This window comes from Trematosphaeria pertusa, assembly GCF_010094035.1.
Source record: "Trematosphaeria pertusa strain CBS 122368 unplaced genomic scaffold BU26scaffold_14, whole genome shotgun sequence".
NCBI lineage: Eukaryota > Fungi > Ascomycota > Dothideomycetes > Pleosporales > Trematosphaeriaceae > Trematosphaeria > Trematosphaeria pertusa.
In genome coordinates, this window is record NW_022987225.1 from 432194 (window position 1) to 449751 (window position 17558).

The following is a 17558-nucleotide window of genomic DNA, read 5'->3' on the forward strand; positions in this document are numbered from 1 at the left end:
CAAGCACCCTAACTGACATCGCCTCGTTGCTCTCCTCTTTCAGTCATGCCTTTACTATACATTTACATTGCCAGTATCAAAAATAAAAAAACGCGACACCGCGGTGTCTCGTTCTCACCCTAGCATAGCACTCCCTCTAGCAATCCCGATTGCAGTCTAATTAACCTCACACCACGCTCCTCGGATTCTACAATTGCCTGCCGCATCCGTCGGATCGCTTGCCGCATAGGAAGTGTCTGACTGTCTTCGCATGATCAGCAAGAGGCGAGAGCGTGGATGACGCGTGGGGCGTAAGCGCTAGGGGATATGCTTAATGGAGCGACGCCAGCGTATACTGAAACGGGGCAATAGCGGACGAGTGGTTGTGCGAGGTGCGGCGAGCGAGGATTGCGATGGAGGGAGGGATGGAGGGGGTGGAGAGATGTTGGTTGAGCTTGCGGGGTTTGAGTAAGATTGAGATTGAGATTGTTTGTTCTTCCAGATACATTGATACCCATCCAGAATGCGGGATCGAGAAGGCCGTCTCTTCGCTTTCGTAGCGATACAGTTCGAACGCCAGATTGAGTGGCAAAACCCCAGTCCCCAGCCAGTATTCAACCCGTAGTCCGAATATACTTGAATTAGATAAGGAAGGAGGAGAATGCTCCGTACGCCGCCGCCGCCCGTACACAGAACGCGCCCCTTGTCAATCTTTCGCTGTCCACACTTTCTTCTTCTTCTGATACCCAATCTATCTAGTCATCTGCATTTTATTATCGCTGGACTGGGTGCAGCTTCACCATCAGGCTCGGCTTCTCCCACAGCGTGAAGACCTTCTGGCCTTCCATCCAGTTCTTGGATACGTCTGTGAGTTCGAGATCGAAGTTGAAGAGGACTTTAGCGAGAATGAGGCGCATTTCGGCGTAGGCGAGGCTGTAGAGCATGTCATGTCAGCAGGTGCTTGTCTTTGTAGTATAGCCAACGGGCACACGGAGTCGCGCGATAATGAACAGTAGCAAAGATGATAGAAAGGAGGTGGGGACTTACTTCTTGCCTAAGCAGTTGCGAGGTCCGAAGGAAAAGGCATTCATAGAGGCCTGGTTGTCGTTCTTGTAGCGCTCGTCGCCCATCCATCGCTCCGGCACGTAGGCATCGGGATCGGTCCAGTTGCGCGTCGAGTGGTTGGCAGCGTGTTGCGACATGTAGACGGCCATCTGCGACATATTAGCGTCGGTGTTCTCGCCAAAGCAACTCCGAAATAACTTACGCCTTCAGGGATATAATGCCCAGAGATAGTGTCGCCGCCCTTGGGCACAACACGCGGGAAGCCCGTCGGAACCGGCGGATAGTACCTCAGGCCCTCCTGCAGACACGCAATCAAGTATTCCATCTTGTTCACCTCCTCGACATTAATATCCGCCATCTTCTGGAACTTTCCCCTAATCTCCGCCACCAGCTTCTTATACTTGTCCGGATTCGCCAAAAGCAGATACGTGGTGCCCGACAGCAGCGTCGCCGTCGTCTCACTGCCCGCCAGCATCAGAATAATCGAGTTCGAATCCATCTCATCCCTGCTCATAGCCTTCTCACTGATGCCGTCGTTCTTCACAATCTGCGAGATAAAGTCGGGACGGTCGCTGCCCTTTTCAAGCCTGTTGCCCACTTTGGAGCTGACCAGCGCAAAGAACTCCTCGCGCTTGCGGATCGCGGCCGAGGTGTCGGTGAAAATGCCCTTGACGCGGTCGTAGTAGTCGAACATGGGGTACTTGCGGCGAGCGGCGATGAGGCCGACGGCTTTGACCGAGGCGAACACGGCGTTGACCCAGGGGTGGTAGTCCTTGTCGCGGAGGCAGTAGAGGGGCTCGCCGAATGTGAGATCGGTGATGACGTCGAAAGTGGTGTAGTTGTACCAGCGCATGATATCAACGGCGGGAACCTTCTCTTGGACTTGCTCATGCAGGCGGTGGACGAGCAGATCGACAAGGCCCTGGATCAAGCTCTCCTGATCCCTCAATGCCTTGTCACTAAACGCATGGGAGAGGTTCCTCCGCATCCTGGAGTGCGTTGCCTCGTCGGCAGCAATAATCGAGTAGGTCCCATTTACAGGGAGTGGGAACCACGTCCGGTCCTTCAGATAGGCGCCCGTCTTGTTCTTTCCAGTACGAAACCCATAGATATCTTGCCAAGCGGTCTCTCCTGAGATGAAGGAGACTTCTCCGGGAGCGACACGAACCACATCTCCGTACTGCTCGTGGAGTTTTCGGACGTAGGGAATGATGGTGCCATTACGCATGCATAGCGTGTAAGGGAGTCTAGAAGCGCGCGACAAGATCGGGCCCGGGATGTGTGCTAGAGGATGGAAGTAAAGATTGTAGATGGCAGTTCCTAGGGTACAGATCGCGGCCTAGATTGTGTTAGTTGTGAACTAGTGACGAAGACGCATAAATGCTGCAGTTCAAGACCGTGCTTCGTTGCTTGGAACGAACAGCAACATGACAATAGAGGGAAGGGGCAGCGACTTACAAAGGCAAAAAGCGCGCCGACGAAAAGAGCAACCGTTGGGCTAGAGACGCGGAAATTCGCAGGAAGAACCTCCATCGGGGTGGCCATATTGACAAAAAGCAAGCCTTATTAACGAGAACGGATGAAAATAGGGTCAAACAGCTGGTCCGAACGACCAGCAGCCGAAGAGGGAATAATTTATATGTATACCTTGCAAGAAACTTGGCGTAGGGACCTCAGTTGAAGCCGCTGCCGTGTGTCCCAGCGGCTGAGGGACCCTTGGCTCTTATAAAGCCACGGTTATTCTAGTCCGGCCTAAGCATCAGCACTGTCGCGAGCGATGAGTTGTTTGCCTCCAATGCTTTCCATGTCTCACATCACCGCCCAAGCGGCACTTTCGGGCGAGAGCTTGAGGGGTCAATATCGGTGATCAGCAAGTATCCACATGTGGGCCCGCCGGCCGATGCTAAGGTGTAAGGCCCTAGCTTCTTCTGCACCCATGTCTCTTCTGAAATGCGAAATGCAGGGTTGGCTTCCTTGCTTGTATGTCTCGACTGGGTAATCTTTCGAGGATAGTAACGTCGGCAGTGTCTACGCGGCACAGACCGCTGTTGTGGCCGCGCCAGAGCTACACCCAGTGATGCCGAAAAAGAGCCAAACCACAATACTGAGTAAATGACTATGCACCAAGTGTAAGCGTCGCATCACAGGCGGCACGTCAAAGCGTTAGTGGGTAGATGGGATGTGCGGTGGTGGTTCCGTCTGAGTGTAACCAGGCCGCCCGGATCGCCATCATTCAGCGAGCAGGTTCCACAGCAGGCGAATACTTCCGAAGCCACGCAGTCGCACGACGTTCACTTCAGGTGCCGAGGCTCATGCGCCTCTAATAAAGACGGCAAAGTAATCAGCTGGGCCCTGCATACACGCGGCATCAAGCTTTGAGGAGAGCGAAACGTAACGCCTCCCAGCTGCGCTTGACGTCGAGAAGTGCTGATTTCAGCGCTAACCGCTTGCAGAAGGGCTAATCCGCGGGCTCCGGGGCTCCACGTCTCGGCTTGTATCAAATAGGACAGCGCTGCCTGGCTGAATCAGCCGTCGATGGCAAGCTGAAGAGCTGAATTAAATCGCGTTGTTATGTATTCATATGCGCTGCCATCTGTCTGGAGTTTGTGTCAGAGGGCCTGGCAATGCTATCCGAAATCGGACTGTCGAAGGTTCCGCTGCGGCTTTTTCGTACTGGTCTGAGTTACAAGAGTTAAAGCCAATCAAGAAGTCCTCTCCATATTGGAATGCAACTAATATCGCACTTCCTGTTGTGTCCACTAGAGCACTGCTTCCATCGGAGACGTGAAGCCATAGGTATCAGCAGCAAAGTCCCAGGCATGTTGAAAAGGTCGGTGGTGGAACTCAACCAACCTAAATGAACGATGGCAGGCATAACTCTAGAAGACGTCAACGAAGCCCAACGGCACACCGAATCTCCTATTCAAACCTGATTCAAAAGGAAACGAGGCCGGTACTCCGTACCCTCATCAAGATCCCACCGAAAGAACAACGTCCTGCGCGATGAGGTAGGCGCCGTCATGTCACCCAAGCTTCCTACTCGTTTATGAAAACAAGCCGCATGGATACGGCAGTATTGATTCACTCGACCCAAGTACCACGTTGTCGGGCCCTCCACTCCCTTGTGAGCAAACGCCCGGCAGATCAACAGGAAAATATATGCCCTTTCCCCGCGCGCCACCTCGCCTGAAGCCTTCGGTCTGCCTCGGCCGAGCAGGGTCGGCCCGTGTGTGCTCCACACGCCCAGCAACGAATAAACTCCCATGCTGCCTTTCCTTTCCAAGTCGCATTACCAAAACGGCCGTGGATATGTGCGTCGTATCCGTCCGGGATACCCGACGCATGTATGCTCGATCGCGCTACTTCGTCCGCGAGCGGGAGACGGGTGGGCGGGAGCTGCCGTACGAGGAACCGGAAGGCCTACACCGATGTCCGTCAGTATGAGTTCAAAATGCCGGTTGAGGCGCCTTCAGGCTCTTCCAATTCGGCCGGTGCAGAGTATAGGCAGAACATACGCCTTCTCCTGCGCCGCATTCCACGTCTTGACAAACGCCTTCTGCGTCCGGTCCGCATAGTCCTCGGTCCTAACCTCCTTGACGCCCACCTTCGCCCCGTCTTTCGTGAACACCACGTTCTTCTTCTCCATCTTGCGCACGCCGCGCTCTGCGAGCTCGTTCGAGTAGAGGTAGACCTGCGCACACGTATTCGTCAGCCTTGCCTTGCTCTGATTCACATAGGAGGCCCTCGCTGTTCAGAGGATCTCGAAAAGTAGTCGTAGAAAAATGGGATGCTGTACCTGATATCCCACCCAGCCCATGCCCGCAACCACCAAGAAGAGAACAACCAGTGGGATCAGATTCCCGAATGCGCCCATGATGACGTAGTCGTTCGTGGCCGACGTAGCAGCAGTTGTCAAAAGGGTCTTGTCTGTCAAGCAAATGACGCCTGTCACAAGTTGTCGCCGCCTAGTCGCAAACCGCGGGGTAAGTGCGCGCACGTCGAAAAGAACAGTGGAATCGAGGTTTGTGCCGGTCGAGATGCGCAGAACCGAAGGGAATGGAGAGGTGAGGAGCGGAGAGCAAGCAAGAGTGCTGGAAGGAAAAATAATGTGACGGACTTTCCGTTTGTTGAGGCGTGTTTCGTGGCCGCGGATGGCTGACCGATGAAACGATCGGATGAATGACAGGGGCGCGAACGGCGCTTGGCATGCGGGAGCCAGGGGGTGAAGCGAGGGCTTGCAAGGCACTATCGACGTATTTGGCAGTTCTACAATTTTTACTGGTGTGGGTTGGCGGGACTTTGGGAAGTTTGATGGTCGGAGAGGAGTGACAATCGATTGAGACGCTCCCGATAAGTGGGCGGCTTGGTGAATATGCATTGTTCGCCGAAGTGCTGACATTCAGGCGTCTTTAGGTACTACGTGAGATAATAGGGAGAACCATATCCTTTGCATTACAGTGGTGAAAAGCCTCTACAGTCCTAAGCCCCCTCTTGTGCGTATTCCATACATGACCAGCATATATCATACAGTCATATCCCTTCATACTGTTATGCCTATCCATGTAAGCCCGTCCCATGCTTTCCTCCGTCCGAATTGACCATCCAAAGTCTTCCCACCTCTTGAATACTAATACAAAGTCCATCGACAAAATGGTAACCATCATGTCCAACACGTGGAGTCTAAGGAAACATAGGTCCGCAAGTAAGCACGTGCCTTCTTGCCAAAACGAGCACCTGGGCGCTCGTAAGCCCAAATTTGCTACCGATGAGGAACAATCTCCCGGAGAGCCATTCTCGCTGCCGCTGCGGCACCGTTTCGGCGTTTGCGGAAACATAGAGTGGCCAGACGAGGGAGTACCCGCCGAAGGCTTCAGCAGCTACAACACAGACTATTAGCAATCCTGATTCGGTATACCTCGTCTTGTAGGGATCTGTTTACTCACCGTTCCTCTCCTGCCCTAGTTCCTTCGCCATGGGCTGCATATCGTAGTTCAGATGGAAGGGTACGCAAGCGGAGATCTCGTCGACCATCTGCTGGATGACGAAGACGGCTCTGTCATAGGGTTGGGAGCCATCATAATTGCCGCCGCATCTCAACCACGCTATGCAGGCCATGATCACTCTCTGGCAGAAGATGCGGCATACACGATAATCATTGACGATGCTGGCAAGCGGTACGTCGTGATAGGCATGCTGCTCGCCTGGCCAATGCTCTGCTGTGGAAAGGTCCTCAATAGGCTCGTTGAATAGGCCGATGGTGCGGTAATGCCATTCCGGTGGCAGCGTCTGGTACCACTGCTGAAGGTTCTCGTCTACCATCTGTGCGAACTCCAGCACATTGATGGCCTCGGCCTCCTGGCTGGCATCGTATGGCGAACTCGTAAGGTCCTTCGCTCGTGCGCGGATGTTGGGTAGGTCGATGCAGATTAGCGTGAGACGGTTGGCGGCGTTTTCTTCGTTGATGTCGTTCGCTATCCAGCCCTTCGTCCCGGGAAAGGACTCTATCGGTTTAGACCGTTGCACACAGCTCGTGATCTACACATCCTTTAGCGCAGGTCTATGCAAGACTTCTCTAGGATTTCCACTGCCTGAAGTTTTCGAGACTCCATTGCGCGGTGGAGGATGAGCATACCATCATTGTCCGCACAGCTCGGAAAACGGCGTGAGACATGGGATCTTTGAACTGATCCGTACCTCTCATCTTCGTCAACGCCACGGCTCCGTCGACATGGTTACCCCATGCCGTGATCGTATCACCAGTCGACATTATAGTCTGAAGCTAGTCAGCACCCACTTCATCCTCAACGCGCGCACAAAGGAAGGAAAACTACTGAAGACCTTGACGAAGTAATCATTGAACTTACTTCATACAAGGAGAAGAGAAGGGTAGCAAGAACGCTCTCGTCCGATTTGGACAATGCAGGATCTTTAAGATCTTCATTGAGCTTTCGCAGGGCCTTGCCGTACGTAGTTGCAGCTTCCCTGAGCAGATCTTGTCTGCCGGGATAGTTTCCGCAGGCCGCAAGAGCAACGGCGTTCGTGGCAAGGTGTAGAGCAGAAGAGGGGCGCGCCTGGTTGTATAGCGGCACGAGGAGTTCTAGATATCCCCGCATGCTTTCCGCTTGCTGAGGTAAGGAGACGAAGTTCCGGAAGAAGAAAGGTACGGCTTCGAACTCGGGAGCCAGGGTGAGGCTCGGCGGAACGGGGTTCTCAAGATGCCACATGAAGTCTTGGAAGGTGACTTGTCCCGGAGGCGTGGTGTATGGTGGGATTACTACTAGTTGGCCACTTTGGTCTAGGGAGCCTTCGAAGATCGAGCTTCCAGCTTCGTAGGGACTAGTCGAGCGGGAAAGCTCGAAGGTTGCATTTGGCGAACTGCGGGGCGTTAGCGATTGCATGCAGGTACGAACACTAGCCCGAGCCGAAGGTGAGAGTAGTGGTTCGGGAAAGCAAGAGGTCGGCCATTGGCCACTCCACTGCTCCACAGGCCCAAGCATTCCACCAAAGAAGCTTGGCTGAGCCGGGCGCATTCCAGGGTCCAAATTCCAATGCCATCATGGTTCCTCCAGCTCTGATGTTCCGGATGTCGAAACATGATATGCACTCGGACACAAGAGGAACGGAACGCACCTAGAAGGCGAACCTTGCGAACCTCCAGCCTTCGACGAATGCCCGGATCCCTTCCTCGCCTTGCGCTCCATCGCCTTATTCTCATCCCTGAACACGAGATCAAACTCGTCCGGGTAGCCGGGACACGCCCTTCCGCTCTTCTGGCATTGGCCACATGTCGGACGTTTCTCATCGCACTAATGCTCAGTCAGTAACAGTAACACCCACAACATCCGCGCCGCACTATAAGATCCGTAATGGCAACAGATGCGAAGTTGCCACCACCAGTCCGGAGTACAATATAAAACAGCGGGGGACGGGACAAATCAGACGGAGAACGCATGAGCCTACCTTGATCCTGCGGCTCTTGCACATGCCACAGCCCCTGCTCGGCTTGCCGGTATAAACCATCGTGCCGCAATCCCAATCTCAGCAGAAAAAGTAGACTGAAGGAATGGAAGAAAGCAAGAAAAGAAGTCCAGGGCTTTCGGACAACGGCCTTGAGGCCTGACGAACAGAGGTCCCGGAGAATAAATATTGGAAACGCGCAACACGCAAATATCTCGTCGATATCATCAACCGGGCACTCCGCCTCTCGAGCACACGAATACCATCAGGCCTACGTTACCACCTAGACGACTAAGCGCGTGGGCAGCAGGTGCTACACTGCTTCCTTCAGCCCTTTCAAACGCCCCCGGTGCCTCGCGACACGGCACGTAAATGCGAGGCTTGACGTGCAGAGAAGACGTCGACCGTTCCCGCGGAAGCCCGGGCGTATCGGCGGTTGGGAAATGCAAGGCCGTCGTTCGCAACGCGATCTGGTTGGTGAAAGGTCTTCAGGAACGGCTAGTAGTAAGCAGCACACGGGCCTCTGAGCCTATGAGAGACGACGAAAGAGAACAAGGACAGGAGATAGAAACAGCTGTGCATTTTCGGGCGAAGGATGCGAAACGGCGGAACCGTTCGGAGGCAGAAGACTGCTCACCGAAGTGGTGCAGGACTCATCGACGTCGTCCCAAGAAAGCCCAGCTCGCTCGCAAGCTCTTCCAGAAACGGGCAGGCGCGCTGCGATTTAGTAAGCCGCGACCGCGCCCGGGCTTGGTCGACTACCACATCGTGGCGCAGCGCATCGAAAGATATGAAGCATCTATAGGCGATGCGGCACGAAGGAGCTCAGCGCCTTTTACACGGGCTGCTGCCTGAAGCGTAAACGAGCTCTACCTGAGGCACGTACGCAATGGTCTACGCAACGCTTAATTCTCCGAGATTCGCTTTACGAGGTTGACGTCCTTCCATTGCTCGGTCACTTGATCCTGAAGTCGTCCGTACCAAGCTTGGAAGCCATCTTCTATTGGATTCTACTGCACGAGCCTCGGCTGAGCGCCGTCCTCCTGTAACGTGTTTCGTAGGATCCTGGCCCACGTGCGATTAAGCTTTTCCATCTTGCTCATTCCAAATATATACACCATGTGGCTTGACCCACGTCGTCATGAGGCACACTCGCTCACCTCGCGCACCAACACCACCGTCGCTCAGGTTGACTCCCAACACCTGTATTTTGTCTACTAGCAGTGCCCGCCCGTGCCGCACGGAATATGCTGTGATGCTACCCTCTTATCTATTATGATACAATGCCCTCCGTGCCATGCGAATTATATGCTCCAACGCCAGAAGCGAGGGTATCGCGGTGTTATAGTCCAATGTACGTCAGAGAGAAGCAATCTCCACCTCCATCATGGCCACCGAATGTTTCGGCGGTGCCGAGCTTTGTTCATCTGCTCATCTAGTCTGACGCATGCGCGCCTTCGATTTCCAGCTCGTCCGGCGCTATTTCCTCTCGCGCACCGCTCTTTTCATCACATTCATGGATGATCTTCTTCCAGCCAAGAGGCTCAGCAGCATCCTTGACGTACTCAATCGTCGGGAAGTAGTGCTCGTTCTTCTTCATGGTTGCGACCCATGGCACGTTGTCGAACGTCATGACCTTCAGCCTGAAGTACTCGTTGTCACCGATCTTCTTGACCTCCCTTAAGAAAGCGTCCAGATCCGGTGTTGGCACGTTGTTGACGGCCGTGAGGAAGTTTGTGGGAGCAAGACCTATCACACGTTAGCAAATCCTGTCTCATTTCCTGACAGCCTTCATCTATGGTCTCTAGGGCCGAGAAAGAAGTTAACGCTATAGCTACTTACCGTACATGTAGGCTGGCGAGCCGCGAGAGCGCGATGATATGTAGACGTCGGAATGGATCTTGCTGATCTGCTGGCGAACGGCTTGGTGTGGCCGGTGCAAGGTAGCTCCGCAGAAGCTTACCATGCGAGCAGTCTCCAAATCTTCAGTAGGTACTGTCGGCACCTTGAGCGACATCTCTTGCCGCTTCCTCACGATAACAGCGTCCAGATACTCGTTGTTGTACATGACGTCCAGATCTGGTGCTCGTGTGATCAGCTTGTCGTTCAGGGTCAATAGCACATCGCCCTCCTGCAAACCATCTTCGTGGCCAGAGTCAACTTTGCGCACCATGAAGAGCTGGTGGCGTTCAGGGTCAGCTTGTTCTGTCTTCTCGATCCACTCCTCGGAGACACCCATGACGCGAGCCTGGCTCATTTGCACAGTCTGGAACTCGACGTTTAAGATCCGTAGTTTGGGCTTTTTTCCGCTCCTGATCTCATTCAAGACCGGGAGTATCATTGGCGTTGCCAAACCAAGGTGATACTCGACGTCTTTTCCGCTGTGTGATGTGCGCTCCCCAAGATAACTCAGCCAAAGGGCCTGCACGGTTCCATCCCCGGAAACTAGCACGCCGCTGGCGCTATGAGAAGCCTGGGTCGTATCGACTGTGATAGCATCGAAGTTCGTAGCACGATAGCGCGGTGTCACTGCGCTAGCGGGGATTGCCACGGTGGTGATGTCGGTAACCACCGTCTTGGCGACAACAGGTCGGAAGTTTTGATTTAACCCAAAGAAGATCGTGTCATCGCCCTTCTTGATAAAATCGGTGGCGAACTTGGGAGTCTTCACCGGCGCGTTGACGAGCGAGGTGTCGTACTTGATGATGGCGTAATTCTGCAACGGGTGCATGAAGATAACTTTCGCCTCCACAAAGATAGAATCAGCGATGACGAGATTAATATCGCAAAGATCATACGGAAGGAGTGCTCGCGACACAAGGACCAAGCCTTGTTCAGCATCTACAACCAGACCATAGCCTTGCTTATTCATCTTTGGGAAGCCATCCAGCTTGACCGGCATGGAGACGTGCACTCGAACGAAGCTGCGGACGATATCCACAGCCTCAGGATAGTTTGAGCTGAGCTTGACGAAGTTTGCTCGTCCAGGAACCGGAGGAACGGCTGGAATCGCGTCGGCAATTGCGCTGAAGTCCCAAAGCCCAGTGCTGTCGTTCCGCTTAGCTATCCTCATCTTGGCGTGCCAATGCCGGTCGATGGAGGTTATGCTTGTATTGGAGGTGTGGAGATCGCGAAGGTGCTTGTATTGGATGACGACTCGCTTGCGGTCCGGAATATTCTTCATAACCTCAATGAACGCTTCAAGATTAGGGGTAGGTTGGTTGTCGACTTCATGGACAAGCCATCCCGACGCGTACCCATCAGCAAATCGGAAGGAGCCAGCGGCCTCGCAAACGTAGACGCCAGAGTCCTTGAGGGAGATGGCGTACAAGCGCGCCTGCTGGTACGAGAGATCGTGGAACGAGGCGCCCGCGACGGAGACGAAGCGGTCCGGCGTGATGTCGTGCAGATCAGCCACGTCGAGCTCCAAACTTATGTTCTCGCCCGCGCGTTGTATCGTTACCGAGACTTTGCCGCCGACGCTGTCATCCAGGACGGAGTCGAGACGGACAAACTGCGTGATTAGCTCGCCGTTCACCTGTATCAGCAGGTCTCCCTCTTCAATTTTCTTAGACGCAGGCCCGTTGGGTAAAACAACCTCGGCAACCAGCATGCCGGTTTCAGTCGGGAATTTCGTTCGAATAGCCTTTTCAGAATCTGGGGAAAGCCCTAACCTTCGGCATTCGTCGAAAGGCTTCAGGATCCACTGTGTCTGAATCGTTCCTCTCGAGACGTGCTTTCCTTGCTGGATCAACTGCAAAGCGCGCAGCGGCCGGTCCAAGGGCAGGAAATAGTCCGTTGCAGCGCCGTCTGCTCGTCCGCCAGCCTGTAGAGCCACGGCAAAGCCATCCTTGTTGACCACAGGACTTCCGGAACTTCCTCCGCTTGCAGCAGCAGCAGCTTGTATGTAGTTGGTATTGAAGTCGGAGTATCCCTCGCCGTATTCAGGCGCGTTGCGGTCCAAGCGGCTGATGACACCGGACAGGATGCTCAACTTCTCGCCGGCATCGTTTCCTACGACGCGGATCTCCACGCCAACCTTGGCTCGATCGGGACGGAGCTCGAGCGCGGTCACGGGCATGTACTTGACAGCCTTGGGGTCGAAGCGTAGGATGCCGAAGTCGTGCACAGGATCACGGTACACCGGGTAGACGTCGCACTGTGAACGAAGTTAGCTGGCGGTGTCGCACACAGGGTCTCGTGTGCGTACCTCTTCATGGTTGTCGAAGATACAGTAGCCGATGAAGGGGCCTGCTCCGACGACGTGCTATTCCAATATCAGCTCCAAATCCAGGTTCAATGCCACAGCTTTGCGCACCCTATTGGTCAAGATATAGCCCCTCTCAGCATCCACCACGAATCCCGTAGCCTCAGAGGACACAGCTGCGTCGGTGTCGAAGGAGCACGTCTGGCAGAAGTGTATCGAGACAACGCTCTTCACAACCGTCTCTATCGTCCTCTGCCACTCAGCTGTGTCGTGGAGGGCGGCCGCAATGGGCACCGGCGGGAGGTCGTCGAGGCTGATGTCCATGCCGGGCGATGGCGTGCGCTCCCGGGCATCTAGCTCTGGCGCAGCTGCGGCATACGTGCCGTTGCGGGTATGCATATCAGTTTCGGGCTTGATCTGCTTCAGCGGTCGCTCGTTCGAGGGCGTGGGCGGTTGCTTGCGCTTGGTGCGGGCTTCCGTAGCGTCGCCATTGTGTTCGGAGGGCATCAGGCTTAAATGGGCGGAGGAGCGTTTGCAGGGAGTGAAAGCAAGTCGCGGGTGACGGAATAGACCAGTGAAGAATGCGGTCCGCGACGTGGAGGTGAAGGGAGGCTGCCGCGCCGAGGGTGGTGAGTTTGGGAATGCGGTCGCGAAACTTCTGCTGAAGGCGACGAGTGCACTCTGGCGGCCAAGAAGCATCCCAGAGCCGGCCAATAAGAACGCGATGACTGCTTCGTCGCTGCGCAGCCAGTGAGGGGTCTTGACGGCGACTGACTGGTGTGAGATATTGGAAGAGTCCTCCTGCGATAATGCGATGCCTTTTGCTGCAGGAGGGCGCAGGCATCAGGGGTCTCACGTCGGCCAAAGCGGCTTTTCCGCCTCCGCGCCGCACTCTAGCCTTCAGCTTCATCCAACCCACCCCATCACGCTATCACGGTACTCACCCGAATACCTTTCTGTCGCTCTCCTAGATCGTCATGAGCCACTGAATGGGCCCGGAGTGACTTAGGATTGTCGCAGACGCTAATCCCTGTCTGTTCAGTGCCGTCTTCGCTGTACGACATGCTGTCACGCATCCTGTCGAACCACAGATGAAACCTATCACTGCCATTCAAGCACATCACATGTCATCGCTGGCATACAACGTTCAAGATCAAGAAAGAAGTCCGTTGTTTCGACTCCTTGTCGAATGAGGCTATCCTATCCAAGCCAGACACCAAAACCCATGGTGATCACATATCCATTAGAAACCCAGAAATCGCCGTGATACGGAAGCGTGGCTGACGCCGCACAATGCGCCATTCGCTCTTCCATTCCGGACCAGAATGTGCAAATCTTCCAAGTTCAGGCACTCAGATCTCATCACTAGCATCCACCTCCTGCTTGACTTCCTCCCTGACCTCAACCTCCGCATCCGCCTTCTTCTTGCGGCCACGCTTCTTGGGCGATCCCTCGCCATCCACATTAGCCTCGCCCTTGGTCTTGCGCTTGGTCGGTGTCTTCTTCTCGCCATCACCATCGCCGTTGCCGTTCGCGCGAGCCTTCTTGGGCGTCACATTGCCGATAGGGTCACCCGCCTTGAGCGCCTCGAGCTCGTCCTTGAGAGTGCCCTTGAGGCGGTCCACCATGCGCTGGCAGGCGATGACGGAACGGCCGTTGGGGCGCGGGGTCGTCTGTGGACTGTTAGTTGGTTGAAATAGAATGTCGCGATTCGAGGTGCGTGATAATTGAGTGACCTACGTTGTAGTCGAGCTTGACGCCGGTGTTGTCAATGAGCGCGAAGAGATACGTGAGCTGTGGGCAAGGGATTAGTGGATGTAAGTGGATGCGCTGGGGGTAGAGCTGGACTGACGCGTTCCTTGTCAGTCCAGCCACTGCCTGCTGCCTTGCCGCTCTTGGCTTCGGTGTCGGACATTGTTGATGACGTTGTTGAGAGGTAATGCTGGAAGTTGACGTTACTGTAGTGTTGCGTTGGAGGGTTTCGGTCGCAGTAGGGGAAGTAGAAGGTGGATGGTGTTGGGAAGGAGGAAGGGGCAGTTGTGCAGGTTTATATAGTGAGGAGGACTCTTAGTGCTGGAGCCGGGCTGCAAACCACCGTGTCTTCATCGTGCAGACTGGTGAGGGTGAAGGTGATGGTGAGCCGGTGAAGGTGAGCTTTGAACTAGTGCACCACCGGAGGGACACCTGGAAAACGCACTTCGGCCTCACACCGCTTCTTCCATGTATGCCGACATCATGCCTTCCGTGGGACCGTGAAACTAAGTGAAGGTGTGCTCACAGTCGAACTCGTGCTTAAAGCTCTCTCAAGTGGAACTGAGGCCTGACTATATTCGACATATCCCTACATCTGAGGGGCGAATGCAAGAAGGCGGGTGCTTTCGGCGTCAATCGTTCACAGCGTTTAATCAGCTCGCTGCTTCCCGTTATTGAGTGCCTGTCTAGGCTGACTATTCGAATCGCCGCCGTTACTTGGGGCTGCCGTGTTGTTCGCGTTATTCACCACATCTTCATCTCTGTCTTTCGGCTCAAGTTGTTGTAGCTCATAACGATGTGTGAGACTGCCGTGCAGCTCGGACGCCGTTGATGTATCCGACAGTGTCCGGATATGATGTAATCCGTGAGCTGGGGTTGAGGATGAATCGTGGCGGGCTGCTGGTCGGCCCACAACTTCAGACGGCTCACGGTCCGATGGCATTTCAGTAGGATCTGGACTGTTGGGTACTGTCTTCGACGAAGAGCGAAGACTTGGTTGGTCGGATTCCTTCAGCGGATCGTCTAGCGGCACCTGAAGTCCTCCATTGGGTTCCGCTTTCGGTCCCGTGTTCCTAGGCTGGGGATTCTGCTGTCCTTGGCCTTGTACTGCACGGTGACCGTGGCCGTTTCCTTGCACCGCACCGTGAAATTGACTATTTCCCTGGCCTTGAGGTATGCCATGACCCGGCACTGCGCCTGCTCCTCCGCCTCCGCCTACGCCTACGCCTACGCCTGCATTTGCACCTAGACCTGGACCTGGACCTGCGAAGAGCTGTCCATGCTGCTGTGCCGTAAATAGCTGTTTAAGTTTGACGTAGGCAACATAGATGAGGACGGCGAATATCACAGCGCCGCCAAGGATAGAGCCAACAGTAATACCGACAAGTGTCCTTGTTGGAAGGCCTCCACCGTTGCTAGGTGCAGCACTGCTGGAACTGGTACTGCTAGAACTGGTACTGCTGGAGCTATCACTGCCGGGTATGGTTCTGGTTGCTTCCCAGTCACCTCCTTGCCAAGTAGGCCAACAGGAAATATATAGTCTCGAACTGGTATCGCCCAGGCTTTCGAAGATACTACCGCTAATACATTCCGATTGGCTCTCTGTGCCCGTACTTCAACCACGATTAGCTAACGGGTCCATTTTATGGAAATCAACATGAAGTGCTTGACTCACCATGTGAAGCTATACTCATCATTGAAGAGTACGCTGGTATTGGTACACGCGGTATAAACCGGGCAATCCGTGGACTCAGGGCAACAGCGAGCGTAACCGGAAACGGAGAAGTATGTACCGGTCAGGCAATGGAATAAAGAATCTAAGGCGCAAGTGTTAGCAAAAGAATGGCTCAACGAGGTTTGGTAGACGTGCAAGTTCCCTGAGTCAGCGTGAACCCGATCCCGTTGGGAGGAATCGTGGTCTCCGCTCGAGGTTGTAGAAATGTGCGCGTTTCATGTGGAGGAGACAGTATAGAGTCGCCTTCGGCCGTAACCGTTGGCTCCGCGCGGAGCTCACGGTGAGCAGGTAATGGGTAGCCTTCGCACAGGCCCGTAGGCCCTGCATAAGGCTGAAGATTTGGCGTTGTAATTGATAGAGAACTTGAAGTAGATGCAGAATGTGGGAGGCATACCACTAGGGTGGCAGGCAGACAGCAAATAAATAGCAAAGACCAAACCATGGCTGCAGGTTGATGATAGCAGGAAATGAATGAAAGATTAGGAGTTTCTCCGCGACATCAACCACCCCGAAATGCTCACACGGTGATAAATACACATCAAGTTTCCAGCCTCGTTGCCTGCCAAGAGTCTTCCAGTATTGGAGCTCAGGGATGGAAGGTCTGATCGAATGGGAAAATCATGTTAGCGAATGTTGCAAGGGTCCTAGATGAATGGGTGTGTTCATGCAGTCTATCAAGGTTTGGCGCAAGGCTGAGGTTTCAAACTTCAGCTGAAAACGCCTATCGGGTGTCAATTCGATCAATAGGCTCCCGGACGCCGGCCGAGGATGCACTCTATGCGGGCCGTGCCAATGGAGTCTTGACTTGGCAGCGAGTTGTATGGCGGATTTCGCAAAGGCGGATATCCTATCAGGCCGGGGGACAGCGCCGAGGTCGTGGCATATTCCGAACGGCTGAGTGGCTTTGTCAGGTAACAACCGTATCAGTCAGAGGACGCATAGCGGGCGTTTGTATCGTCCAGCATGCTTCGAGCGCTGATAAGTCCATCGCAGCCACGGCGCTTCGCAATGGCGAGACGGGCTCCGGCTGACTTCCAATACCACCACGCCATGCAGCACCAGCCAGACATACCTAACTCCATCTCCATTTCCACAGCCGCCGCCAAAATGCATGTACTCCTCGTTTCGTCCTCTCAACCACAATGTGATGTCTGACGCATGTGAACGTTTAGGTGCCTAGGTAGCTCAGCCTGAGCGATTGCGCAGAAGCCAAGCTATAGTCTCGCTAGCTGGCTTGGTTTGGTACCATTATATGGGAAGACATGTCGGAGAAGCTGGACTTCATGAACTCAGTTTTCGAAAGTTTTGCAACTGATCTGAGCAGGCAGAACCGGTATCTGGACGACAAAGCGGAGGCCGCGCCATGAACGTGAGTTCGATACTATCCATGGATTGCTGGTTGAAAAAAGCCCTGCACTGGCAGACCCGAGGAACCGATTCTGAGGGACCAGGGGTTGAATGCGAAATGACGAGTTGAAGAGATGAGGATGAGGCAGGGTCGGATTTAGGTCGCCGCTATCGCTGCTGACCATCCCGAATACAGCTAGTCGATCACAGGACTACGTGAGCCGTCCGTGCCTTCCGTCGCAAGGTCCTGATCTTCTACACATCGACATCCTCCTCCTTCGGCGACCATTAATCAGAATGTCTCTGACTCAGCCATCCGTCAAAATGCCCGCAACAAAGCGGAAATCCGACGGAGCCGAATCGCGTCCAAACGCACGTCAAAACCACACCTTCCGTGCCCACGCCAGTCTTTTATACCAAAGACTAGCTTCACATCTATTGGACGTCGAGATCTCCAAGAAGGCTGCGAAAGCTCGGCAGATGCTCGTCAAGGACATCGAGAAGCAGGTGAAGGTT

At 54.4% G+C, this 17558-nt stretch overlaps 8 protein-coding genes across 8 annotated transcripts; 1 reads left to right on the plus strand and 7 right to left on the minus strand.

The window, feature by feature from the left end:
* Positions 1 to 624: 624 nt before the first annotated feature.
* Positions 625 to 2865, minus strand: BU26DRAFT_84270 (cytochrome P450 monooxygenase-like protein). The gene is made up of 4 exons (XM_033836395.1): positions 2503 to 2865; positions 1247 to 2383; positions 1027 to 1193; positions 625 to 912 (listed from the first exon to the last, which is right to left on the minus strand). Exons 1-4 carry the CDS (start codon positions 2587 to 2589, stop codon positions 753 to 755), a joined length of 1551 nt encoding a protein of 516 aa, XP_033679691.1. The 5' UTR covers positions 2590 to 2865; the 3' UTR covers positions 625 to 752.
* Positions 2866 to 3771: 906 nt separating this feature from the next.
* On the minus strand, positions 3772 to 4411 carry BU26DRAFT_84339 (uncharacterized protein). Its single transcript, XM_033836396.1, has 2 exons — positions 3974 to 4411; positions 3772 to 3923 (listed from the first exon to the last, which is right to left on the minus strand). Exons 1-2 carry the CDS (start codon positions 4307 to 4309, stop codon positions 3804 to 3806), a joined length of 456 nt encoding a protein of 151 aa, XP_033679692.1. The 5' UTR covers positions 4310 to 4411; the 3' UTR covers positions 3772 to 3803.
* Positions 4412 to 4513: 102 nt separating this feature from the next.
* BU26DRAFT_434760 (uncharacterized protein) lies at positions 4514 to 4918 on the minus strand (the record flags this gene model as incomplete). The annotated part of the gene is made up of 2 exons (XM_033824091.1): positions 4514 to 4735; positions 4841 to 4918. 2 exons carry the CDS (start codon positions 4916 to 4918, stop codon positions 4514 to 4516), a joined length of 300 nt encoding a protein of 99 aa, XP_033679693.1.
* Positions 4919 to 5724: 806 nt separating this feature from the next.
* BU26DRAFT_434464 (uncharacterized protein) lies at positions 5725 to 8064 on the minus strand (the record flags this gene model as incomplete). Its single annotated transcript, XM_033824077.1, has 6 exons — positions 5725 to 5921; positions 5988 to 6579; positions 6677 to 6817; positions 6909 to 7419; positions 7657 to 7850; positions 8005 to 8064. The coding sequence occupies 6 exons, from the start codon at positions 8062 to 8064 to the stop codon at positions 5725 to 5727; spliced, it is 1695 nt and encodes a 564-aa protein (XP_033679694.1).
* Positions 8065 to 8373: 309 nt separating this feature from the next.
* On the plus strand, positions 8374 to 8856 carry BU26DRAFT_508693 (uncharacterized protein; the record flags this gene model as incomplete). The annotated part of the gene is made up of 1 exon (XM_033827106.1): positions 8374 to 8856. One exon carries the CDS (start codon positions 8374 to 8376, stop codon positions 8854 to 8856), a length of 483 nt encoding a protein of 160 aa, XP_033679695.1.
* A 210-nt stretch (positions 8857 to 9066) lies between these two features.
* Positions 9067 to 12715, minus strand: BU26DRAFT_579307 (Pro-apoptotic serine protease NMA111; the record flags this gene model as incomplete). Its single annotated transcript, XM_033834447.1, has 4 exons — positions 9067 to 9750; positions 9844 to 12160; positions 12212 to 12268; positions 12320 to 12715. The coding sequence occupies 4 exons, from the start codon at positions 12713 to 12715 to the stop codon at positions 9437 to 9439; spliced, it is 3084 nt and encodes a 1027-aa protein (XP_033679696.1). The 3' UTR covers positions 9067 to 9436.
* Positions 12716 to 13431: 716 nt separating this feature from the next.
* On the minus strand, positions 13432 to 14537 carry BU26DRAFT_84453 (uncharacterized protein). The gene is made up of 4 exons (XM_033836397.1): positions 14487 to 14537; positions 14061 to 14150; positions 13949 to 14002; positions 13432 to 13881 (listed from the first exon to the last, which is right to left on the minus strand). Exons 2-4 carry the CDS (start codon positions 14121 to 14123, stop codon positions 13561 to 13563), a joined length of 438 nt encoding a protein of 145 aa, XP_033679697.1. The 5' UTR covers positions 14124 to 14150; positions 14487 to 14537; the 3' UTR covers positions 13432 to 13560.
* BU26DRAFT_553845 (uncharacterized protein) lies at positions 14470 to 16137 on the minus strand (the record flags this gene model as incomplete). The annotated part of the gene is made up of 3 exons (XM_033832238.1): positions 14470 to 15573; positions 15636 to 15777; positions 15975 to 16137. The coding sequence occupies 3 exons, from the start codon at positions 16135 to 16137 to the stop codon at positions 14610 to 14612; spliced, it is 1269 nt and encodes a 422-aa protein (XP_033679698.1). The 3' UTR covers positions 14470 to 14609.
* Positions 16138 to 17558: the final 1421 nt, after the last annotated feature.